The sequence below is a fragment of the Periophthalmus magnuspinnatus genome, chromosome 1 (genome assembly GCF_009829125.3).
Source record: "Periophthalmus magnuspinnatus isolate fPerMag1 chromosome 1, fPerMag1.2.pri, whole genome shotgun sequence".
NCBI lineage: Eukaryota > Metazoa > Chordata > Actinopteri > Gobiiformes > Gobiidae > Periophthalmus > Periophthalmus magnuspinnatus.
Genome location: NC_047126.1, coordinates 13,259,422 through 13,287,310, shown reverse-complemented (window position 1 = coordinate 13,287,310; position 27,889 = coordinate 13,259,422). Strand labels below are relative to the sequence as shown.

The window sequence follows — 27,889 nt, the reverse complement described above, 5'->3', positions numbered from 1 at the left end:
TGAAATCTGCTCCGTCACTTCTTTGCCTTTCTTTAGTCGATTTCAGGCATAATAAACTTCTGACAGCGCCAACTTTGTTCCCCAGTGCTAAACACGCATGTTAGCTTGTGATTGACACCAGTGTTGGCCAATAAGGTGGGGATGTGGGTTACTGAGGCCGCAAGTTTACGCCCCACTCTTCCCCTTGTAGAATCAACCAATTACATCACACACATTTAGTGACGTTTCCCCTTACAGCCAATGAGCAGCGGGACAGGATGACGTATCACATGGCATGGTTTTCCGTAAACAGACGTACCCGGAAGAAAATGTGTACTCCTCAATGCCATGCTGTCGAAATGGACCAGTCCTTGTTGCGCCGGAAGTGACGCAAATGCCCGTCGACGAACACTTAATTTTTTTTAAATTAAGGCACTTTGGTGAATTGGGAAACGAGTGGATGCAGAAATCTGTGCATAATGGCGCATTTTACGCACTGTTGTTTTGCGTTTTAAACATGACGAAACGGACAAGCCAAAGGGAGGACGTGATCGAGGACACTAAACTAGAGGCATCTCTGACCCGGAGCGGTTCATGGCAAAGATTAAAGATCCCACAGTGGACTCAGGAGTAAAGGACCTTATTTTTTGATGGATTGGATGCTGTTCTCGATCGGTAAGCGTGGTTTATTCTGCTATTGACTTAATTGTACGTAAAATATACCGTGTATAATCGTTAGCTTTGCTTCTGTGCACATAGTGCGCATTCGGACCATGCGCTCTGACACATTTGTGTTCAGCTGTATGAATTAGACTTAATTTGTCTATTGTTTAAAAGGTGTTGTTTTATTCTGCAGTTTGCATTATTGTAGGTAAAAATATAAGATGTACACACATTAGCGTCTCATCTGTGCGCACGGGTGAGGCGCGCACAGGTACGTTCCTGTGGAGAGTTACGGATCAGACTTTGTTTATTGTTGATATCTGACAGAATATAGTTCAGAGATAAGCACAGAAGCTACAAGTGTCATTGCTATGTCAGAGTGGGCAAACACCACAAACTAACATCTAAACGTTGTATTGGAACTGGAAACACGAGGCAGTGTGGTGCTGTAAAGGCGATTATAATCGTGCGCGATGATCGCGATTATAAAAAAAAATGCCACGAACGATTAATTGCGGACCTTATTTATCGCGATTAACGATATTATCGTATATCGTCCCATCCCTAATCCATAGGTGTAAAAGTGAAGGGAAATGGGTACTGTTTCTATAGCAATTAAACATTTAAACAATATTATATCTTTTGAAATATGAAAAGTACTCAAAATGAAACTGAAACCAAATCAAATCAAAATTCTTACACAATATAGTGCCCTTTCTTCCAGTTAAATATAAAAAATTCAAATAGCATGTTCACTGTTATAATCTGAGTTATTTTCTTTCTTCTGAAATACAGTGCACACTAGATTAGATTCTTTAGCATTAACTGATTGTTAACTTGACTCACCCATTTGGGCATCTTCCCCCCGTGTGGGTCATGATGGTGAAACTGCAGCACCAGAACAGTCACTACCACAGACAGACCCACGATCATCATGGTACTGGCAAAGTACTGAGCTGAAGACAAACAGCACACAAATCAAGCTAAACAGATTTTAAGATAAAAGAGATCCTTTAGAACCAGCATTATCCTTCATAGATTTATTGAACCCACTGGGCCATCAGCTCTTAAGGTCATCTAATATATAAAAGCTTTGGTGCGTTAAAATGGCATTGACTCTCTGGTGAGTTAACCAAATAAATCCTTCAGTTATTTTGTTATTTTAAATCTTTAGTTATTTTGTTTAAAATGGGGGACATTGTGTAGACTTACATTCATTTCCTGGAGACTGACCCTAACCTTAACCATAGTCACTACTTGCCAATCCTTACCCGAAACCCAAACGTCAACCTGTTTTATCTCATATCTGGACTATGCTCTTGATTAAGAAAAAGTACGAAATGAGGACCTGATTTTCATCCTCATAAATGAGGCAGGTCCCCATGATGCAAGTGTGTATACAGATTTTTGTCACAATATGATAAATGCCTGCTCAACAATCAAACAAACAAACAAAAATCTTACTAATCCAAATGTGAATATTGCAGAGAAAACAAAGGCCTTTATTGTTCCTATTGAATGCATTAGTTGTGCTTGATGTGCTTTGTGCTAATAAGTTCAATACGCTGCTCTTTTTTTAATGGCTTGGTTTTCCCTGACTGCTCTGCTCAGTGATGCTGACCCCACTCCCTCCCCTTCCCCTTTGGACCGCAGCAGACAGCTCAGCCTCTGTCCAGACATGTGTTGCCCTGGAGGTGTAAAGATGTGCTGCTGTGACTATCTCAGATGGGTCACACGCAAGACAGGTGCCTTCTGGGTAAATGACCCCCTGTATCAGTCTGGCCTCACAGGTTAAAACAACTCATAATGACAACGTGCTGACAGAGCAGCGGGTAAAACTGGTGATGCTGACGCTGCATCTGCATTATGTAAAGGCACAGGTGAAATGTAATTAGTAAGCTTTATTTTATTTTATATTATTTTATTATATATTTTTTTCATGTATTTTTATTTGTATTTTTTATTTTATTTATTTTTGTTTTTATTTTTATTTTTATTATTTATTTATTTTTATTCAATTTGGAGGTCTGCTTTAGTGGCATGTTTTTCTTTCAAAAGCCACTTCAGTATTTGCAATAAGGCCTTGGTAATTCAATAGGTGTTTTGTGTATATTGTTCTTTGATTTCGTCAAGACTCATTTAAACCTCAAAGTTACGACATTTTTCTAGCTACTCAATTCGTTTCAAGATCAAGCATAGTACACCTGTGTCTCCCTTGAGAATCTGTTAAAATCCCAGTAATTGCTCTTTTAAAATATTTTTAGTTTTTGTCATATCCCGGGTCAAACAGACAGTAATTAGTGAAGAGAGGTGTCGCACCGATGAGAGGAACAGAGTCTGAAGTGGCTGGCATGATCTCTGCCACCAGCAACATGAAGACCGTCAGTGACAGCAGGACAGTGATGCCTGATGGGGGGAAAAAAAAACACAAACAAATGATTTAAGCTGACTTCAAATACATTTCTAGGCTTGTTTGTTTGTTACTCTTAAGAAATAACTACTAACTAACTCATGTTGAAGCGTTGGCATTTCTAGGTCTAGTTGTTGTTGTTTTTTTCTTCTTTTGTGTTAAATACGCATTGTTTTATTGATTATCCAGCCAATAATAAACAGGTAGGAAATGGAGGGGAGTTACAAATCATATTGAGCTGAATAAGTGATTTGTGCAATACCAGTTGAGCCATCAAGATCACAATTTTACAACTAAATACTAACTAAATATGAAAATCCCATGCACAGTGAGTATATGGGATTTTCATATTATGCATAGTATTCTATCAACAGTGTAAAAATATTTCATGAAGATTTTTTGGGATAAAAGCTGTTGATACTGTGAAAATTATGCTCAAATAATGAACGTAAAAATCACTGCCAGCATTGAAAACATAAATTAGACCCAAAAAAACATATTTTAACAATAGTTTGGCCCGTAGGCGACACAGGACAGGAAGAAAATCGGTGATAAATAGGATGAAGAGTGGGGGGAGACACCAAGAGTCCCCTAAGTATAACTGCTGCTGCCAAAGCCATAAGCCATAAGCAACAGCACATTTAATTGTAAAATATTTTGTCACATTGTCATCTCTGCTCCTATATTTCCCCCCGCTGTATCTGTGCCATATTTACCCAGCGATATCTTCTCTCCAGAGTCGGCCGGCAGCAGGAACACCAGCAGAGCCAGGCCCGAGATAAGCACACAGGGGATGAGCAGGTTCAGGCCGTAATAAAGTGTCCTGCGCCGCATGGTGACCGTGAATGTCACATCTGGGTATGGCTCTTTACAGCACTCGTAATACAGCTCATTACGCTTCGACGGGACACCTGAAAAAGAATAAACACGTCAGGAAATGAGATAAACTTTGACTTCATAAAATACATGACCTAATTGTGTCTCTTCATTAAGTTAAGAACACACACCCTCCGTTACAGCGCTTTTCCGTCTGGATTTAGACTTAGGAAATGATCATTCTTTGGCCGTGTTTATTTTAGCTATAATTAAATATCTGATAAATTGTTTAAGAATAATTCAGCTTAGTAACTATTTAATACACAAACCCAGGGCTATTCAACTTAATACTTAGGATCAAATCAAGCGCTTTGATCCTGCCCTCAAGATTTTGTTGTCATTGTCATACAGAACAACGAAATTGCATTTAGAGTGCAATAGAACAGGTGCAAGAGCCCATCCAATAAGCCCAGAAGTGACCCCAGTGTAAACATTAGCACAATAATGACATCGGTGCAGCGCATGTGTAATAAACAGTAGCAGTTTTAGCAACAGCATGAAGGGCATCAACAGTAAAGTGCATCAGTTTTTAGGTCATTATGCAACAATACAAAGTCCAAATATAACTTTATGTTGTTTTTTTTTACTGGTTTAGTTCTAGTTTGGCCCTGGTTTAGTTCTTTAATTTTATTCTAGACCTGGTTTGATTCATAGTTCTGTTTAGTCGTGGTAAGTACTACTCTAGTCCTAGTTTAATGCTGGTGCAGTAGTACTACTCTACTCCTGGCTTAATGCTCATTCAATAGTGCACTGGCAATCCCACAGAGCACTGATGGTAAAGCCTTTTGAAAAAATATAACACAGCAGTCGTTATTGCATTATTATTGAAACAGGTCTAGTTTTGGTATGCCTGTTGTGCACTTTTTTGGCCCCAAAGGAAAACTAAGTTGATTACCACTGACCTAACCCCTTATTTAAGTAGTTATCAAGTCTGAATCATTCTTTTTAAGATATTAAGAACAGCTTTATGAATTAAGTATTTCTGCATATTTTATTAAGGCTATGAATAGTGTAGATATCATAAAATGTCAGCAATTATTCACCATTTATTCATTCAGAAATGTATTTTTACATACTGTCCAGTACCAAGGTGGATATACAAATCAGTTTGAAGTAAACTTTTCTTGACGTGTAAACAAAAGATTCTTTGTGACAAAACCCTTTCTGACAGTGTTGTACAAATGCAAGTCCAAATCCGGACAGTGGTCAGTGTTGGTAGTGTTAAGCCTGTGCTGACATGTATTTGACCCTGCTCCCAAAAAAGTAACACTTTTAATCCACTTTCTGCTTGTTTAATCTTCTTGTTTGTCTGATCAGAAACCATACCCTATATCACATATAGTAAGTCCACGTGGGTCGCTCCAGTGTACAGATACCACATGTGTACGCCGCAGGTACTTGTCAGGAGCTGATTAGTGAAGCCTGACTTTGATGTAAGACACACATCCCATCATCGGAGAAGAATACAGCGGGACTACGATTAAAATCAAGAGATTGAAACAAAGGCACAGTGATTCTATCTCAAATCAACCTGAACTGCCCCCAATCCACATACTTCCTGCACTTATCTGTTCTCTCTGCATATCCACTGCTCTATCTGAAACGTGTAATCTCTCACTTCACAATCTGAATCCAATTTTGCGCACACCCCTCTGCCTGCACACCTCTTTCTGCAAGGTCTCTGCGCATACTAAATTCAATTGGACAGGTTCAATTTGACTTCATTTTAACAGTGTCACCTGAACTCTTGGGAGAAAACACCTTTGTTAGTTGTGTAATAATTTGATGGATTGTGGACCTGCAGATGCATTGGCCACACCCTGGGTCTGTGTGAGACACTAAGGCAGTGTGTGAGTTTGTGTAGGTTTGTGTGTGTGTGTTTTGATGTAGTGCATGTGTGTGTTCGTGTGTATGTGTGTGTGGTAACATCTGGCGCGGAAATGGTCCACTTCATTCAGACACAGCCAGGCGCATGCATATATGTTGGGTTTCCATGCTTTTTGGGGACATTGCAATGACTTACATTCATATCTGAGCGTTCTTGTTGTAACGGATTTACATCACGGAGGTCTGGTTTTTGTTCCCATAGGAGGGCAGGTCCTTACAGAGCGTGTATACAAATTTTAGTCCCCACAATGTTATAAATATTTGCCCTCTACATCGCACAGATTCAGATGCACACACTGACCCCGATCACCTCCCCCCGCTTTGCCTCACTCTGCCTCCCGCCTGTCCACCAGCTGGGGTCTCTCCATGGTTTTTGTCCTTTCTGATTAGCAGCCATTCAGACATTTGGCCACATTTTGTCCACCTCATGGAGATGCATTTCAGAGGCTAAAAATAAAAGCTTTCTGACTTTTGGACCACACTTATATCATATTATAGTGGAAATTAAGTTTATGTTTTCCTGTTGCAGAACATAAAACCTTTCACTTTGGTAATAAAAAGACTAGAGTCAAATTTGGCTACCAGTAATTAAATTTATGTCAGACAGCAACATCCTTTTTGTTTATAAAAGAAATCCAAATAATGTATTCTGGCTCATAGTGCACTCGGACATTTTCTTAGAGTTCAGCTGACATCCAGAGAAAAGAAAAAAATACTATTGAAGTTACAGCACTGGTAATTTTAATTATTAACAGGTTTTAAGTTGTATCTTTTGCGAATGTTTTTATTGGTTGATTGATACATTTTTAGGGACAGTTACTTTACCTCGTTGGGACACACACCAAGATCTGTGAATTTGGAGATGGTAGACGGTCACACACAGTAGCCATGATAATACTTTTCATTCTTGCTTCTTGTGCACTGATTACTAAACCTGTAGGCCTGCCACGATAATTACTATATCAACTCTGTTCAATATATGAAAGCTAAACAATATTTTTGGGGGTCAATATTTATTGTGTACATTTTCTTTGCACTGCTGGAAAATTGTGGTTATTTTTTGGCTATATGATAAGATTTAAGCTGTAGAAGGTTGAATGAATAACTTTTATGACTCGTTACAAATGCAAATTAATCACTAAAGCATTTCTTTCTGCTATTTAGTGTCTATATTTACTTCAGCAATCTATCGCACTTCAAAATAAAAAATCATGACAGGCCTATAAAACCTTAAACGTACATGACATTTGGTGGGAAGTATTACATGAAGAGAAGTACATCTTATCCTGGACTAAGAAACATATCAGAGTGACCAAAGGTGTAGCACACAATTCGGGGCAAATAAATAATTTTGAGTTGATCATGTTCTCTAATGAAACATACACAGACACTGGGCACTGGGGAAACAGTATCCTTTACCCCCCAGTCCGACGCCCCTGAGTGTGACAGCTGTTAAACCGGAAAGTGTTCCCATCTGAAACGTCTGACACTAACTGCCTTCATACACTGACATGATGTATTTTTCTCATTCACAGTCACAGAATGTCAAAATGGCATCTCCACTTCTCACCGACTAGATCCCACTCTCCATTTGGGATGTACGTTGAGATGTCCACGTCCATCATTTGCAGGTCCAGGAGCCAGCCATTGTAAGTCCACGATCCAAATTTTAAGTCACATTTTTGGATGTCGAACGGGAACCACCGCACGTCAATGTAACAGGTGCTTTTCAGAATGCCTGAGGGAAGAGAAGAGGAAAGGGATACTTGAATGTTTGAGTAAGTCCAGTTACCTGTGTACCATAGTAACCATAGCTAGCTTCACAGGTAGGGTATGTGGACTGTGTTTTAACTGGTTTTAAAAAGGAAGTACAGTCATAACTGAACCTGGGTTGCCAGTGCTCTAACCTGCATATAGAGGTTGCGTACATGTTTTGTTCCAGGGTTCTAATCGACTAAAAATATTCTTGGTCAAAAAAGACATGTCTTGCCAAGCGATTAGTCGACTAAAGCTCTCAAGCTTTATATCTCTATGTGTCTAACCCAAACTGCACTCACAAGACTACTAACAGCACAGGAGTTTATCTCAAATCAACTACTGATGGAGACAAACATTGTATTTTCTTTCAACTGGACAAAACGTGGTAGGAGTGAAGACGTTTTGCTCCTCATCCAAGCTTCTTTTTTAGTTCTAGACAGATTACGGGGGCTTGTTTCTGGAATTTTTTCTGAATAAATGCCAAAAAATACCAAATCTTCAGCTATCTCACTCACTGCTGTTGTCGCACAGAAAATCCTTATAATCTAAATACAATGATTAGTCGACTAATACAAATGAATCGATTAATCAACTAAATGACTACATCACTGTTTTGCTCAGTCACATATAAGGACATGAAAACTCATGACCTACAAAACGCACTCACTGAGCTGCACAGGCTGCACTAACAATAGATACACATTCTACATAGCTTTAAGAATAAACTTTGGACAAATTAGCCTTTCCTGTATTCCTTGTTTACAACTGAAAATAACAAACGTATCTGGAAAATACCAGCAAGTAGGGGAGAGTTAGGAGAGAAGTGGATTGTGCTAAGATAAGCCAAAGACAGCTAGACTTGGGTGACCAGATGTCTCTATTTACCCGGAACAGTCCCCGTTTTGAGCCCTGTGTTCCCTGTCCCAGCAGATTTATACAAAACCACTGATTTGGCCCAGTTTTATACAAGAAATGTCCAATTTGATTCAAACACTGAACCACAAATGGGTTGAGAATGGACAGTATTTTGCGCTCTTTGCACAATTTTAGTTACACAAACCATCACAGTTTAGAATTTTGAAAATCTGGTCACCCCAGTCATGACTTGTAAGTATCACATAGCTGTATAATGCTGTACAATGATATAAAGTGATAGTCAATAGAACAAGAGAGACAATAGCCAGTGAGAACTAGTAGTAGTAGTCATTATAAAGGAAAGAGCTAATATTATATAAGACCTAATCATCTAGATTTGGCAACAGTACAGTACTGTTTTTGGTTGGTGCACTGCTACACTGCCCACAGCTGTCTTACCTGGAGGGATGTACTGACACGCTCCTGATGCATTGACCAGTACATTTGTATGGAAAGTAGCATCGAACCTCTCATCAGCACTGCAAAGACACAGGGAAATGGTCAGTCAAAGAAAGACACGGGGGGACAGTAACAGAGGGTGACCGTTAAAGGTCACTTTTCTGGTGTCACATCGTCTCCCTCTATCTCTCGCTCTTATCCCATTGTTCTTATCCCATCATCTTATCCCATGATATGTGTTGTCAAAATGTTTTTTTTTTTACCTCTGGCTAAAAGGCACACTATGTCACTTTTTTGGTTAGGGGTTTGCTACTTGCTTGCCTCTATGGATATGTTGTCATTTTGTCTTTAATGCTCCACATTCTAGATTTAAATCTCTCTATGTTGCATTTATTATATGTTGCATTTTATTGTTCAAAAATACATTGAAAATCATTCATTTTTAGTGTGAGCGGGTTTGCCTCTCCATGGATAAGGCCCATAACTTGTCACCCGCTTGCCGCCAAGGAGATACTTAAGTCTGCTGACATACTGTGGACCATTCCAGACAAAGACCCTCTACCACAAAAGCTTCAAAGTGCTAGGCCTGTCACAATAACACATTTTGAACTACGATATTATTGGCGAAATAAATAGATGATAAACAATAATATTGAAACCAAACCATACAGCAGAATTATCCCCCAAAAAGTAGTCTACAATTCCACAAAACTGTTAAAAACCACAAAAAACATGAGGCGCAATGAATAAACATCAGAATACAACACTTAACAAGTTTGTTCTGTAGTTACTTGAGATAAATGATGGCTACATAACACATTTGGATCAGTTTTGTCTTTTTTTAATTTTTTGTTTAACGTAAATAAATGCTGTTTTCAGTCTCGCACTGGTATTGTTTGAAAAAGTTGGTTGCATCCCTAATAAATAATGACCTCCAAAATGATCGTTCCATCGATCATGTACTAATTGATAAGTCAATGTGGCAATTTCCGTGACAGGCCTACATAGTGCACCTTTAAATCAGAGGTCAGGCTAAATTGGACCAACACGTAGCAGATGATGTCAAGGAGAGAGCGAAAGAGAAGGAGAGAAGGGGCAGGTGGGTGAGAGCCAGACAGAATGAAGAGTGTTTCAGAGATCATCTTGAGCAAACAGTCTGTGTTCGAAATGTCCCTTTGCTCAGAGGGATACAGTCATTACCAGCACAAAATAAATGAGATTTTATCATGAGTGTAATAGAGACTTTCTCCTCCATGTCCTACAGCCAGTTAGTAAGACTGAGATCACATTGTAAGGGTTGATAATGGGTGTTTGACTTGGAGTTATATAATTACAGAAAATACTGTGATAAAAACGTTAATACTGAAAAGCATTTAAGTGCTTGTTAAAAAGAATACACTTTTTTTATTTCACATTTACTTTTTACACAGTAAACATTGACAATAACTAAATATTGTAGTATTGTGGTATATATGGTAAAAAATATCTAAAAAAGACCACAATAACACAAACCCCTAAAAAAATACAAATTTAACAATCAACTCCTATAACACATATGATTGAATGTTATCCTGAAGAAGAGCTGCCATAAATTAGCAGAACTGTGACTAACTGACTACTAAAGGAACTATATGCAAGATATAAATGTTTTATTTAATAAACATGACCCATCTGTTATGATACGAGACATGCACAGGCATAATCCTGATCAAATATGGGTTTTACTGATAATGCTTATTCTTAAAGCAATAATGTGTAACTTTGTGGCCAAAAAATAGACAAAAAAATGTTTTTTTCATTATGGATGGATTTTATTGCACTAAGAAACGTTTGTCCTTACATGCATCCTTACTGTGAGTGGCCTTGCCTCTCCACAGTAACTCTTATTTCACCTGGAGGCGGACCTCCTCCTGCTTGTTTCCATGGAAATGTTGTTCCTTTGGCTATAATATTCGACAGTATGGCATAGAATTTGTCCATGGAGAATGTTCCAAAATATGGTTTTAACTTTCTATTTCCATGAAGTCATACAATTGACTTTCCAACTGCCAGAAAGTTACATACTATCACTTTAATTATAAAAACATTGAACATGAGTTTTGTATTTTGGTTCTAAAGACGATGATCCTATCAAGAAGAAGAATGAGCCTCACATAAGTCTTACATTTGGATTGGTCGCTTCAATGCTGAAATCCTGCTGCTTTAAACCTAAAATGCTGTGATCTGAATACTCACTAAACCCCTGTGCAGGTGCCAATCATTATTCAGTGCTAGTGCAGCCTCTGCAGCTCAGTGAGATAATTCTGAACGTCGTGGGCTTTCACATGAGACAGAGCAGGTTAAGGCACTGGCCCAGTCATGATTAGTAGTACCTTCTTTAAACAGTTAAAGTGCAGGCTGCAAACTATACATTTTAAATAGGGATCAGTGTAAGCCCTACCTTCAAGTACAAGGCTTATTTATTGGGCACTGTGCCATAGCTGTTTGGATAGTTTCTTTGAACAAAAATACAAATGACATGTTGACAAATGTGGAAAAGTAGGATTATACCACGTCCCACTACCTGAGTCCATTACCCAACCACAGCACTTACAGTCCGAGCGGACAGGAGAGGGCGGTCTTTGTGGGACAGGGACACCATAAATCTGAACAAAGAGCTTTGGGAAGGAGCCCAGGAGACATAAAACAGGACAAGGTTTTACCCCATTCAGATTTACAGGCACATCCATAATCTAAATCCAATCACTGTTTTCACCTAACAGATGGTGCAAAACAGAGGCAGAGGGAAGAATTTAAAACAGCTGAGAAGTCTGTCTTATCTATTAAAACAAATGAGCTATTAGCAATTAGCCTTGTGAAACAGTTTTGAATACATCAAGCTAACTTATGTGGCAAGCATACATTTGTTAGGAATTAGCATTTAAAGCAAGCATGTTACGCCTTGAATTCCCAAAGCAATAACAGTTATTTACACACACACATTAAAGTAACGCTAATGGGACTTATTGTTTTTATTTAACACAGTTTTACAGCTGGCCTGGTGAAGTTAGACGCTCATGTTGTGTAGATTGTGTTTAACCTAACCAGAGTTGTCAAAATAAATTGTTCCCCCTAATTAATACTAAAAATAGTATTTAAAATTGCTCCACATCTTATGTATTAATTTGATACTGACAAATCATATAATCATATAAATCACAAAATTTGATCTAACTCCAAACTATGAGACCATGTGTTAAAAGTAAAGAAATTTGTACTTTTTTTTTTTTTTTTTTTTAAACCTGATATTGAATAGAATAGGAGCAATACATTGTTTTTAAACCAGCTTTGGTTTTGTTTTAGGAAAGACAATCCTTCCTTGAACAGGAATGGGGGACATCATCTCTTCCCCCATCTATAACTCCATCCTCAGACTAGGGATGGGACGATATTAAAATTTAGACTCACGATTATTGTGGCCAAAATAATCGTGATTAACGATATTATCATGATAATTATTAACCTGTTAACGTTCCGACGGCCCGAGCCTACTTTATATGTACAGCAATGTACATACACTACTGCATCACCCACATCTAAACATCAAATAAAAGCTATGGCGCTCGTTTTTCCAAATATGCAAACGATTTTCACCTATAATCACCACAGCGCCGACAGGAAAGGCATTTTTACAGAAAAGTCAAACGTGGATTTGGACATCACTTACCTTTGAGCGCTCTGGTTCTGTCAAACATCAACATATTCACACAAAGTTGGTCTCATTCGTTTCGTACAGGTCCAGAGAATATAATCCAGTCAAGAAATTATGTCCACAAAATAAATTAGATCCTCCATGTCCAATGTGCTGTAGGAAAGTACTCCAAACGTGAAATCTGCTCCGTCACTTTTTTGCATTGCACCAACTTTCCTCCTCAGTGCTAAACACACGCGTTAGCTTCTGACTGACACCAATGTCGGCCAATAAGGTGGGGGTTGTGGGTTACTGAAGCCCCTGACAGCGAATCAGTGCTACAGACGACTGAAAGTTTACGCCCCACTGTCCCCCTTGTAGAATCAACCAATGGCATTACACATATTCAGTGACGGTTTCCCCTTACAGCCAATGAGCAGCGAAACACGATGACGAATGCCATGCTTTTCCGTAAACAGACATACCCGGAAGAAAATGGCTGTGTCCCAATTCGCCAAATGCACCCTTCAAGGGTCCTTTCGAAGTACTCTTCAAAAGTGTAGTTTCAAGGTTCCGGTCGAGAATCTGCCCTCCTCAGTGTAGCCGCCATCTTGCTGAAGTGGGACAGGCCCACACCACGGACCGCACTTCCACCGCTGTCTTTGAGCGTACGATACGTACATTACGTACGTTATTTTTAATGATTTATTATTTAATAGAAAAAAAGTCAAGATGTCGTCGTCACAGCTGTTTCTTTCTGTTTAGATTGAATATCAATAGGCAAATATAACGTTCGAGGTGATTTTTTTACTCAATTGTAGCTACTTCATAACTTAAACAAAATATACCTTGTGAAAACGTAATAACAGAGACCGAGGTAACAATATCATTTTCACATTCATAGTCTATAAACCAGAGAACACTGATTAGTTGTACATATAGTGGGATATTGCAGTTTAACAATTCGGTATTTTGGCCAGTGGCTACACCACTTTAATAACAGTAGAGGGCGCTGTTTCCCTTTTATGCCGTGCCAGTTCTTTTCATCTGATTATTATAAGGTATTTTCTAGCAGTGCAGCGCTACATTAAGCTAGTGTCTTGATTTACTAACACAAAAGTAAATGACACGTGCCCACGAGGGGCGCAGACCTATGGAATGTACGGAACTCATGAAGATTTTGTGCACGTCTCAGGACTCTCTTCTATCCTTTCCTGAGAGTCAATTGCGTCATTGTTCACATTACCTGTGTGGAACTCATTAAACTCTTCTGACTTTATGTTTCTCTTGGTCTTTGACGCTTACAATAGAAACGAACACTCTTACATTATTCTTATTGCAGTAATAATTTCTAATGATAATAATGTCTTCATATTGTCTAGCAATAACTCCACATTCCTTTATTCCATGTAACTCCCCTCCTTTTTAATCCTCAAACACACTGTACAGATGTTTATTCAGATTTAACAGCACTGTTGTAGGTGAGGTAAACCAGTATGAACATTTGAACGTGTATTGCGCAGCGGACTCCATTTTCTTCTGTTTCTTGCGTAGTTGCGGTGCATGATGGGATATAGAAGTGCGTGAAGTGTGCACGGATGCACGCTTTGGTTATGTCCGATCTCCATGGAAACGATGGAAAGGGAAGGGCAGGTTTGCCCTTGTCGCGCCGGAAATTACGTAACTGCCCATCAATGCACACTTCGAATGGTGATTCTAAAGCCAGTTTGGCGAATTGGGACACTGCTGAAGATGAGTGGATGCAGAAATCTGTGCATAATGGCGCATTCTATTGTTCTATTGTTTTGCGTTTTAAACACGACGAAACGGACAAAACAAAGAGAGTGCGTGATCGAGGACACTGTGGATGTTTGTACAAGTTAAACTAGAGGCATCTCGGACCTGGAGCGGCTCATGGCAAAGAGTGAAGATAGCGTTTGGATTCAGGAGTAGAGGACCTCATTTTTGAAGGATTGGATGCTGTTCTCGACCGGTAAGCGAGGTTTATTCTGCTATTGATATAAAATATATTGTGTATAATTGTTAGCTTTGCTTCTGTGCACATAGTGCGCATTCGGACCATGTGCTCTGGCACATTTGTGTTTAGTTGTACGAATTGGACTTAATTTGTCTATCGTTTGAAAGGTGTTTTCTTATTCTGCAGTTTGCATTATTGTAGGTAAAAATATAAGATGTACACACATTAGCATCTCATCTGTGCGCATGGGTGAGGCGCGCACTGGCACGTTCCTGTGGAGAGTTACGGATCAGACTTTGTTTATTGTTGATATCTGCCTGAATATAGTTCAGTCAGCGATAAGCACAGAAGCTAACAAGTGTCATTGCTATGACAGAGTGGGCAAACACCAGAACTAGCATCTAAACGTTGTAATGAAACTGCAAACATGAGGCAGTCTGGTGCCTTAAAGGCGATTATAATTGTATATCGTCCCATCCCTACCTCAGATCCAAAGCAAACAAAGGAAACAAGATCAATAAGAGGCAGAATACCAATACGTGTGTAAGCACCCATTGAGAGTTGTATGAACATATTAAGTATGACTCAGGCACAGTGCACACTAAGTGTAGCTCAAACGTCTTCACTACTACAACTTTTTTTGTCCAGTTGACAGATTTTTTTTGGCTTTTGATATGCATTTTTTAGAGTATTCAAATGGTGTGACTGGGTTACTGTAGCATGTTGTGGCTTTTGGAAATGTTTAACATGTTCAACAGCTCCTCCACGCAGCCTAATCCTAATCACAATTTAATCACGTCTCTAAATAAGCAGAACACATTCCCTAAAGGTCATGTTGTGTACAAAGAGGGCACCGTGCCAGAGGACTCCCAATGGACTGTCCCCGGCTTTAATAGACTTTTAATGGAAGCTCTTTACTGCTGTAGAAATGACTCTGTTGTAACAATGTTCATAAGCAAATAGCATAATAAAGGTAATGTGGTAATGGCTTAAGTGTCACCAGGAAAATTGCTGCTGACACGATAATATGTGAAGAGTGACCTTAGCCTATAGGAAAACTTTGCAGCAGAAGTCCTACTACCATTACAACAACTAATACTGTGTAACTATGTAATAGGGTTGTCACGATGCAAAAATGCCTAACACTCAACTTTCTTCCTATACTGTTCTATTTATGTGGTTTCTTACTGATACTAGATTTAGCATTACAACCTTGTAATGCTCTAAACTATTCACTAATGCTCTCAATATACTTCTTGGGATGGATATTAAATAGTATGTATCCAGTCTATTGCAGATATTACTACTCATCGCAAGTGAAAGATTTTTTATAATATTTTAGTACATAGTAGAAAAACTTTTTTTAAATCTTAAATGGTTGCTAAACTTTCTATAAAGAATAAAGACAAATAAGACAACAGAAGGAGGAGTTGTTGTATTATTGAAGTAAAAACAGACCATACAGAGGAGCGTGAGTGTCCTGTTTACTGAATCACATTGTGAAATATTCAAAGTCAGAGGACGAATATACTTCTTATATATTATTTATTTGATGTTTGTCTGATCTGTCTTTGTTCAGAGTGTGTGGGGGATTGTGTTGTATAAAAACATGGACTCTTTGCATAATGAACCAATTATGTTAAATATGAAGCAGGTGTCTTCTGTGGTAAACTGTATTTAGGCAAGGTTAGTTTGTCAAGTTACTTTTGACGTTTTTGGATTTGTATGCAAAGCACGTTATCTGCAAAAGTTTTAGACACATTTTGTTGTTTTTGTAACTGTTCATGTTTTTAATGTGACTGCTTTTGTATGTGACACTTTGTTGCTATGCCGACAAGTTGATGTGAAGTTTGTATTGGTCAGTTAATGGTTTGTTTTGGAGACTGGCTCTAGTGAGGTGAGACTGCTGTTGTTTTGCTCTTGTTTTGGCGTGAGTCTCAGCCTACAATAGCCCTTATGTTCAGAAAATAAACAACTAAAAAAAATTGGCATGTTTCTTTACCTCAGAATGCTACGGTACTATATATATATAACTATATATATATATATATATATATATATATATATATATAATTTTTTTTTTTTTTTTTTTTTTCTCAAAACGTATAGTACTGCAAAAAAAACACATTCTGACGAGGTTTATAACATGACTATTTCAGGTTTATATTAGCACAAAACAGTGTCTAAAATAGGACTACATCATTACTACTGTTGTTTTAACTGATAACTTACACCAAGATGACATAAATGACTCAAGAACTGCCGAAGACATTTCTATATACCACCAGAAAGAGCCCACATACCACAGTTTCACTGGCTCACTAACTCCATGTCCCCATCGCTTTGAGGTAAACTGCATGCACCCTGAGTCCATAACACATCTGCTTTGTAAACTGTAAGATTGCTGAACTGTGCAGAGCAAGGAGAGCTCATGTAATGCTGGCCTAATTTGTTGAAAAAGTGCAAGCCTTTTGTTATGTTAAGCTTTGCAAATGGTCAGCGTTTCCTCCGTCAGCAGAGGAAAACAACAGATCTGGCAACGCACTTGATTTGAAATTGTAAATTCAAATGGGCATAGTGACAGAAGCTATTTGCATCACTACATCATTTGTGCTGTTTCCAGACCTCGCTTCCTTTTTGTCAGTAAATTGCTTTGAGGAAAATTAGATAAAATGCAAAAAGACTTGTATTACCCTTGAGTAAAACACCAGCATATGACCACTCTAACACTCCTACGTGCGTTTGAGTCATAACACTGTGGGTTGGTTGCTTCAAGACACATTTACATATTAAGTAGTAGTGTGAATCTTAACTTCATTAGATCCAAACTGACATACATAACTCATAAGGTCCTATAATGAATTTGCCAATATCCATAGGCAACTATCTCAGACAATAGACAATCACATAGAGTAATATCACCATTTTTATTTACTTGCAGTGGGGGATGGGAATAGAAATTTCTAGTGCTATAGTCAGACATGTTTAGTCGACTAAAAAGGGGGTGTGGCAAAAGCTCTCAAAACTATTGTGTATTTCTGACCTAACCTGCACTCACAGGACTACAACTGCACAGGAGTTCATGTGCATTTGAACTATTTATGCAGAAAAAAAAAATAGGATTAAAAATAGCAAATCTTCAGCTATCTTACTAACTTCTTTCTACAGTTGTCCCATGCAAATCCTTATAATGAAAATAAAATAAAATACACTACTAATACAAGTTTTGGTCAACATCAACAGAATGACTAAATAACAAGACTAGCAACCCCAGAAATTTCAAGTTTACCAGTAATCCACAGATTTCAACTCAGATTCCAAAACACTATCCTCAAATCCGCATAAACACATATATTAAGAAGATATATGCAGTTTCAAAACTCTACCAAAAGCACATACTATGAATGCAGTCCTTACAATAGTGCCAACACAATGAAAAAACACCCCAAACCCTATTGGACATTACTATTTCATGTATTGTGCATCACAATAGCAGAAAAAAGTTTCTGTCTTGATTCTTTTGTGACAAAAGTCAATAACTGAGCAGGAAATCCACAACTCTCCCTTTTCTTCTTGTATGTCTTGTGTGTAGCATTTGAAAATCTATAAAGTGCAGCAGTACAGGGCACGACCCACGTGTACAGATCAATACAAATAAACCCAAGATGCATTAGGAAAGAAATAGGACAAGTGGTAGAAGAAGATATCAGCAGTAGTACTAAAACATTGTGGGTCTTGTGTGTGTGCGTATGTGTGTGTGTGTGTGTTGTACCTGTTGTAAAGGAGGATGTCCGGGACCCAGACCAGGTTGGATGGGAAGCGCAGGTTTTGGACGCCTGGGTAGGACTCTGGGTTCCACGTCAAGTAAATATCTGTCCAGTGCTGCAGTAAATAAATATATTGTTAGAAAATATCACTAAAATTACTCATATGTTTTTGAATGAAACAGGCTGTCTCTAAAGTATTGAAAATTAGGTTCTAATCGATACTAAAACTATTATACTCATTTGAGCAGGTATCGATAATAAAAAACTCACATTCACAGGACAGAAATGAACCTTTCCCTAGTAGAGAATGCTCCTGGGCTGTATCAGAACAAGTATAAGATACATAGACATGGACCACTATGGAACGACTGAGGGAGTGCACAGCCACACTGTAATATAAAAGAACGAACTACTTACTATTTAATGTTGAAAATGCCATTCAATTGTCTAAAGAGTGCTTTTTATTACTAGCCTGGTTTTGGAATCAGTGTTGAGTACTGAGTCTATTCCTTTGTTTGAAATTTTACTATCGTGACAAGACTAGCATGAGATATACTTTGACCTCTACACACATGTTCTGAAATACATGGGATTCTGGTATTGGTTTAGCAGTTCACATTTCAATTTTCCCTCAAATGTCAATACACGTGGGTATGTTCTTTGGCAATTTGAACAAAATCCTATTAAAAAATCTAATAGCAATCAAAATCCTGTCAGAATAAATGCAATCAGGCTGTCTTTTTTCAGGACTGGTTCAGTTCTATTAGCCATTGTACCAAACCACTGCTAACTATAATAAACTCAATAGGATTTACATTTCCCCTTGAGAAGAGGTTGGACATGGCATTCATTCTAATTATTAGCACCCCACATATTTACGTGTACTTTAAAGTATATGAATAAATAGATACCTCATATCAAAAGAGACATGTAGAGCTAACACAGTACCATATCATCTACTAAACATAAAATACTGTACAAATAGGCAGCTACAGCAGATGAATTTTAAATATGTGGATGTGTTTTGCTTTCGTTTAAGGCCACATAACACTTGAGAAACAGAGAGAGAAGCCCTTGCAATTCTTTTTACTGCAAAATCACCACTAGGCCTGTCACGATAACAAATTTTGAAGTGCAATATATTGCTGAAGTAAATATAGACAATAAACAATAATATTGAAACCAAACCATAAAGCAAAAAAAGTATTCTAAATGTACAAAACTGTTAAAACTGCAAAACAGAAACAACACAATGGAACAGTAGATTGTAGTACCAGTAGTTTGCTCAAATCTCATTGTAGAACCTAAAAATAACCAAAAATGTCCCACTTGTACAAAGAAAAAGTACTTGGGATAAATACTGGCCCCGAAAAATGATAGTCATTGAACGATCATCATTATCAGATAAACATATGATAAACATATAGACTGTAAAACTAGGTACATGCCTTTTTACTTTTGGCATAATTATTTATAATTGGATGCACACTATCTGCACTTCACTGTAATGTGGGCTGGAACCACAAGTGAATTTCTCCACAATGAGAACAGTATTTTTATAGTATTTAACTAATATACATTGTTCTATTTAAGGGCAAAACACTGCCTCAGGTCACTACCAGCACATCAATACAATAGACATTACTTTTTTATAGGCTAATTGTTTACTTTATAGCTGGCCAGAGGGATGTGCCAACAGACAACTGGCACCAGACTCCTGTTTGAGCTCTGGCCAGTCACTGAACAAATAAACTCTACATCAACGTAACTGAAGGTAGTCCCGTAGTGAAATGGGAATGGATCGCTGCCATCTACTCTGGCTTCAATGTGTCACAATAAAATAGTAAATACCTAGTAAATAGTAGTAATAGTAAATAGTAAATGTATACAAATGTACTATTTAAAGATGCAATTTGTAACTTTTCTGGCCACTTATCACCATGGAGATGCCATTGCTTATCGTGGAATGTTCCAATGTATGGAATTAAACTTTTTTTTTTAATGTCCATGGAGATAAGCAAACTATGTCAACGTGCCAAGTTATTGGGCAGCAGCTTGCAATGAAAATGCAAGCACCCAAAGACTGAAGTAGTGTGCTTGAGAAGAAAAAACATTTAACTAAAAGGAGGGGGAAAAAAATCTGCACAGCCATGTCAGCTCCCAAATATGTTACTGCACCACACATAATGTAGAACTTATCTGTGGAGAAGCGAGCATGCTTACACTAAAAATCCCTGTTTGTCAATATATTCTGTTATAATAAAAACACCTGAATAACTAGACATTAGAAACGTTTGATGCCATACTGTGGAATATTCCAGCATCTCCATGGAGACAAATAGGTGGCCAACCCAAACGTGGAATATTACAAAGTGTATTAATGATGTTGTTGTTACCACACCAAATACCATTATACATCTACAGTTATGTATAATGTTGTACTTTGTACAGTCAGATTGTACTGCATTTGAGTTCATATATATAAATACTTTCAGATGTTGCCGTCATAGAGTGCACTCCCTGTGGAAATAAACATTCATAGCTGAAATGTTCCAGTACACTGGCCACATCTGTTCAGAGAGTGCATGTAAACACGCAGGTTATTTAGGTTTATTCAAATTTGGACTTTGACTTCACAAACTTCCCCTCCTCAAGTGCCCCCAGTCAAGCGCCTAATGACTTAATCACTACACTTGTTGTCATCAGTCAGCCTTGGCACTTCACAACGACATTTCTTTTCATGTTTGTTGGCCGTAAAAGTAGTCCCTTCAGCCAAATGAGCAAATTAGAGCTCACTAACTTCAGACAAGAACAGATGAGGAGGACACCGGGCTACACGAGGTAACAGCTGCCTAAGAATAGGGCTGCAGTTACATAACACAAATTTAAGAAAGCATCACTAATTTGAGACAAGAAGGTTCTCATTGAAGAGAGTGTAAAATTTCACTAGACCAAAGAGAGATGGCTGTGTGGACATAATATATAATTAATGTGACAACCAAAATAATGAAATTATAATGGACCATAGACAATCAGCCAAATGAACCATTTAAAATGATGCGTCAAATACATATTAATAGACAGACCATTGCGTTGTTGTGTTGTTTTATTTTTTGGTAACATAAGAAAGGATGTAATAATTGTAACAGAAGACTAAAATTTCAGATATTTTAGCTTTTTGGAAATGCAGCTATTGTCATTAGTCATTATTACCTCTCACATTATTGGTAGTTTATAACTGCAGTGTCCACAACCAGTACAATTAAAACTAATATTATCTGTAAATACCATTATTGGAAGTATGTTTTTAGTGACGACTGTGTAATTGAGGTAAACATACAGAAAACAAAGTAGAAACTATCAAGTAACATTTTGAAAAGATGTTAAGATGATTTCAGAAAATGCTCTCAAATAAATACACCCATGTAATCTGAGTGATTTATTTCAATGATCAGCCAGGATTTAAAAGTTGTAATTCGCGTATAATCCCTTTATATTACGTTTTCTGTAAAAAAAAAAAAAAAAAAAAAAAAAAAAGCACTTGGATCATATTGTAAGTAACATTAATTCCCCAAAACCATAAGATCATTACATGTTTGACATTAAATCCTATGTATTCCGATGTAGGGCATTCACACGTAATCCTTAAATCCTCCAGCTTGCTCAGGCAACCCTTGACCCTTTTCTGTGAATCCCCCTGTTTATCCTTACATCGGTTGGACTTTGAGCTGGTTAATATTTGCTGGTCCCCCTTGAAAACTGCTGTATCCGCACAGCTAACTTAGCCATTACACGACGCTAGTATTAGGGAGGTGAATGTTGAATAATTGATATATTTAAACATGTAAGTCAGCAGTCAGTTTGATAAAGTGTGGGCTCTGACATCTGTAATGGCTTTTCCCAACTGACAGTAACAGCAACATCCACAGCATATTTCATCTATCTATATTCTACATGATATGGTGTTAGATATTTATAACTCACCGTAATATTATGACCACATACCTAACATGCTGCTCCTCATGCAACAATAGGTGGGCCAAGTATTTTCCTTTGTATCAGCATCATCAGTAACTTAAGAATTATTGGAACACTTTTTATTAACACTGACGGTCAGTAACAGCATTTCCATCCATATAAAATGCACATGTTCCCAAAATTTGTATCAGAAAAATGCAACTTGGCCCCTGTTTACATCAAATCATTCAAGTGCATAGCTGGGCGTTGGTTACCTGGTTACGGGAGCTGCTGTCTCCTGTGTCATGACACCACTAATCCCCCAGATGGCGCACCTTGTACATTCTGATGGTTTGCCTTGGCCCGAGATGCACTTTCTTTGTTAATTACCCATTTGCTGCACACATTTTTGCTGTGTTTAAAAGTTAGTAGGTTCTTTAAACTGTAATAGCCTAATGAAATGGATATGTTTTACCACCAAGCTAAAGGCTGCTGCCTCAAGTCACCATACTGCACTGAAGATGAAAAAGAACCTCTGGTGAAATCCTACTTTTAACGCTGGACAACCATAAACTTTCCCTGAGTTATTCTACTAATGAAGATTAGACAGCACATGTGTGTCTCTGGGCACATTATTAGTTGGCCGACATCTTCTGTTTTTAGCTTGTACCTCAAACATTACACAAGTGAAACGATGTTTGGCTGTGCTTCTCTGGGGGATTTTGGGCAAACAACAACCAGCGTGATGGGATTATTTTGGATTTGTCCATCACCTGTGTCCACTCTGGTCCAGTGCAGGTATGTAATCCAATGGTCACGTGAGTTTTTGTATTCCCTAAGTGCAGCTTAATCCGTTTCCACCTTCCAAAATAACTGTTATGTGCTTAAATCAAAATGCACCTGAAGCGGATGAATAAATGTTTATGCAAAGGGTTCAAAATGCGATATTTGTTGTTTCTTATGAGCACGTTCAAAATGTGCATTAAAATAAGGTAATGAAAAGGCAGCTAATGTCAGTAAAACATATTTGACAAGATGTTTGGGAGGTGCACTGAACCATGTAAATTAGTCATTAAAATGTGTCCCTGTGTCAAACATGCAAGTCATTACAGTAGCTCATTTCTGACACTTATACCACACGAATGGTTTCCTGCCTTGTTAATACAGTGTTCTAGGGCTGCGTAATTAATGAAATGTGCTTGATTCTTTTTAATCGAGAGATCTACAGTCAATTCTCTGTCCATGAAAGCAGGCGGACTGGAGCATAGTTGAGTTTTTGTGTTAAAGGTCCTATATTAGACAAAATTGCCTGTTGTGACCTTTAAGCCATTTTATAACATTGTTACCTCATCAAAAACACACCTGGAGTTGTGTTTTGTTTCATTCACTCATTCATGTTTGAGTGACCCTGTATTATTAGTCTGTCTATATCTCCAAAACTCAAAATGCTCTGTTACACCTTGTGATGTCATGTAGTGGTAGTTTTCGAGTTAACAACTTTTACCTTTGTTTAGTAGAGACTGGAAACTCCTGGGCTGAAATTATCCAAATGATTGTAGTGAAGGTGAGTTTAAAAACACAGCAGAGCATTTTCTATATTACCACATGACATTACCAGGTGGAAAAGAGTGTCTGAGAGAAGATCTCAGCCTACATATGCAGGTTGTGTGTGTTAAACATGTGTGAATGGAACAAAACATAACTCCAGGTATGTTTGTGATGAGCAAACAATATTATAACATAAATTAGAAAATAGCTCAATATGGGCCCTTCTAATAGTAATGATTAAAATGTATGTATTGTATTGTTAATTTTCAGGAAAGTAATCTTTAAATCCATTGTGCCCAGTCAGTGAAAATATATACATTTTTGTCACATGGTCCAGGCCTGTAGCGTTCTTAACTTTCTTTGTATGATTGGTGGATTTATCACAAGGCTAGCTAATATTTTATACAGGAATCTATTCTAAGGCTAAGATAAGCAGCTCACTTTCAATAGAGACAAGTAAAGCAGTGAGGCAGAGCATTAGACACAGCTCGGATCATGGTCATTCACAGTTCACTAAACCCTGCGGCTTTACAACAACAACAACAACTGTGTCTAATCAGAGCGAGTCAGCACAAGAGCGCAGCAGTCTACACCTCAATCTGCACAAAGTAACTGTTCTCTGTCTGCAAACTGCACAACAGAACATAAATGTGGATGTGACAATTACAGCTCTGACAGATACACGTGTGAGGCTATGTCCTTTGTCCTGGTTTGAGTCCAGTTGTTTAGTTCTGATGTTGTTGTTCTGTTCTAGTCTTGGTTTGATTCCAGGTTTAGTCCCAGATTGTGATTGTGTGTTCAAGTGGTAGTAGTATTAACAGGTAAATTTGTAGGCTAAACTATATGGATCATCTTAAAACCATGTTTGCAGTATAGATTAAGATTAGATGACCATATGCATCGCTTATATTGGATCAAAATGAGTTCACATGTAGGTTAATCATGTGGTTGCTGTTAATACTGTCAGGGATTAAATGTAGTATTTTATATAGTAGTTACTGTAGGTGAGAAACTTAATGTCGTGGAATTTTCCAGCTCTTGCACAGTTGTACCTTTCATCGTTGACATTTCTATATACGATCATTTTAGTTTTACAGAATTCATACATCTGGAAGCCAATAGACCCATTTCCATTTTTTAGGCATTTTAAATCAACATTGCTGTTTACTGTGAAATGATATTTGATATGATTAGCATGTTTTATTATGTAAGCGTATTCAAATTGTCACTAAAACTGTACAGCAAACATACCAGCTGGAGCCAGGCATTTGTGATCAGCACTTGGTTCTTCTCATCCTACAGAGAGAAAGGGAGAGAAAGAAAGAGAGGGGTGGCAGAGGGAGGAAGAGAGAGGAGGGATTAATCAACAGGCAGTGATTTTAAACAGATAGTGAATGAAAATATTATGCGAAATGAAAAAAAACAAACAAACAGAGCATGTCTGGTAAACACGCTCCCAGATTATAGAACAGATGTCAAGACGTTGCAGAGGTGACGCAGAGCCAGAGCACCGACGGAATAATAAAATCTATGTCTCCTGTCTGAGTGATGTATGTGGGATGTGCAATGTAACCACATTCCTGTTTGTCATCATGGGGACAATGCTGAAGCCATAACTTGTGCAGCCTCAGAGCATCAACTAAATAGCATTGGTGCGGAAAGTGACAGGCATGTTGCAGCACTACAGACGGTGTATGGGGCACAGGGTAAAACCTATTATTGTAATGTCAGGAAAGCAGGGATACACATATACAATGATTCACTCTGCAGGGCCAGCACAGGGTCAAAGAAAACATGAGGATTACGGACATCTAAAGGAATGTAGATGGACAGAGAAATAGCTTGAATTAGGCAGTAGTAAACATTGCATTTTGTTGGGTAATGCCACAATAATATATTCACCTAACCTTTTCAATATAGCACTGTAAAGACAAGAGTATATAATAGAGATATATTGGCCAACTGAAATACTAGGCCCACTGGCTATCACACTTAAATCTCCAGCACAGACCGATTTGTTGTTTTGGCCAACCAGAGCCCTAAAGAACACACATAAAGCATAATTTCAACACTTTAGTGCAAAGAGATAACTGCACTGCAAATGCCATTATAAGTTTTGGTAAAACAGGACTGTGGGTGAGTTTGTTGTAAATTTAAATGACAGAATTTGGGGAAAATTATCAAAATCGGCCCAACATATTGACAAAGCTTACCAAACAATCGGTATCGCATTAACCATGAAAAAAAATACATATTGGCCGATCTCTAGTATAGAAATAATGCTTGTGATAAATAAAGTTTTTTATGGATTCTGGTGTCATTGATTTTGGCAAAGGCTGCATTTTACAATCAGTCGTAAATGCAAATTGAATTGTCACAGTCAGAACTTTGCAAAGGCTGCAATTATATACAACAATGTTAACTAGACCACATCTCTAAAAACATGCTCTGAAATGCATGCGATTAGTAGTTTGTATTTCAGTGTCCAAACAAATGTTACTCCTGCTCCTACTACTACCACTACTCTCATTACTATCACTATCACTATCACTACTGCTACCACTACTACCACTACGACTACTTCTACCACTACCACTATCCAGCATTTAGTTGATTCTATTCTTTTTGTGAGGCATGTGTTTGTAGATTAACAGAACACTAGTTTACATCTAAATTATGTGCTGATTGAAATGATTGAAATCCAGCTGAAATGAAACAGGAAAGACACTACTTCTAATCCCAAACTTCACAGAACTTTCCTTTTTTAATGTTACTGTACAAAAAAGCGTATTTCAGAATCAATTTGCATACCCCTTTTGTTCTATTCCATGAAAACCAGCCAACCTTATCACGGCTTTGATTTTCCCTTATCACACTCTTTCATCCAGATCTCACCCATTGCATTCTGATCTTTTCTGGGGAGTGCAGAGGAGGTGCAGCGAGAAGGAACCAAATAAGCAACCATTATGTACACTATATCTAGTAATGGTTATGCAGAATATAAGCAAGCAGAACCAGTACAGTCTTTGGGCCAGTCCTAAGCATGAAATATATAGTGGTTTGAGTTCAGAAGAGCATTTCAAGTAAAAATGAATGTCAAATCACTGCACAGATATCTAAGAGGCAGGTGAAGGATAAGGTTGGACGAAATTCCTTGATGAAAGTTAAATTAAAAGTTACGTGACCCACTATATTTGAAGAGAAGCAGGCTTGTCTCTACTGCAAATTGTTACTAACATTACTAAAGCCAGGTCTAGTTGTGATCGATCTGGTTTATTTCAATAATAACTGTGGTTGTGCTATTAACTGAATCTGAACTGAAATGAGATTTAGTCATTTCTAATCGCCCATGATCTTTCTATAGTCTAATCATCTTTAGACCATCCTCTGTTAGTAAAAGCATGTTAAAAAATAAAATATATATGCTTTATATTCCTCTAGAGGCACCAAGAGATGTGTGAATGTAAAATGTATTGCATAATCTAACTAAATGTTGTCATTACCAATGTTTTATACAAGTCTCATGTGTGGCTTCCTCACCACTGAACCTGAGTCAGTGGTAAAATGTATTTAAATGTCTCTTGACTGAACATGTTTATATAGGACCTGAGTGAATTTAGGGGCCAAATGCACTGACCATTTTCTGTGGCCAAGCCCAAACTGTGGAACACTCCGCTCTCACAAATCATAAAGACAAATACACCACTGTGGGACTTCTTCTTAATCCCACTTTTGTTCTCTGGATTTGGGCTTTGTATATTTTATTGGTTAAAGGTCCTATATTTACTCTTGTAAGCGTTAAGCCAGGTTAGAATGTTGTTACCTCCTTAAAAATATACCTAGAGTTATGTTTTGTTTCACCCACACATGTTTGAGTAATCCTTTATTGCTGTAAATTACAACTATACTGCTCCATCTTGTGATGTCATGTAGTAGTATTTTTCAAGTTAACAGCTACTTTTTACCTCTTGTTCAGTAGAGATTGTCAATTCCTGGGCTGAAGTCATCCAAATGAGTTTAAAGAAGGTGTATGAAGTGTAAAAACGCAGTGGGGCACATCTTGTATTACCACATGACATCAC

At 37.8% G+C, this 27,889-nt stretch overlaps 1 protein-coding gene across 1 annotated transcript in view; it reads right to left on the bottom strand.

Annotated features, from left to right (window-relative positions):
• Positions 1-27,889, bottom strand: part of LOC117393933 (neuronal acetylcholine receptor subunit alpha-7-like) — a 46,853-nt gene that overhangs the window by 3,881 nt on the left and 15,083 nt on the right. The window contains exons 3-9 of the mRNA XM_033991945.2: positions 25,059-25,103; positions 18,308-18,417; positions 8,888-8,967; positions 7,386-7,553; positions 3,769-3,963; positions 2,962-3,048; positions 1,489-1,598 (exon numbers count right to left, since the gene is read on the bottom strand). Of these exons, the coding sequence (XP_033847836.1) occupies positions 1,489-1,598; positions 2,962-3,048; positions 3,769-3,963; positions 7,386-7,553; positions 8,888-8,967; positions 18,308-18,417; positions 25,059-25,103 (795 nt within the window). The remainder of the gene's footprint in view (positions 1-1,488; positions 1,599-2,961; positions 3,049-3,768; positions 3,964-7,385; positions 7,554-8,887; positions 8,968-18,307; positions 18,418-25,058; positions 25,104-27,889) is intronic.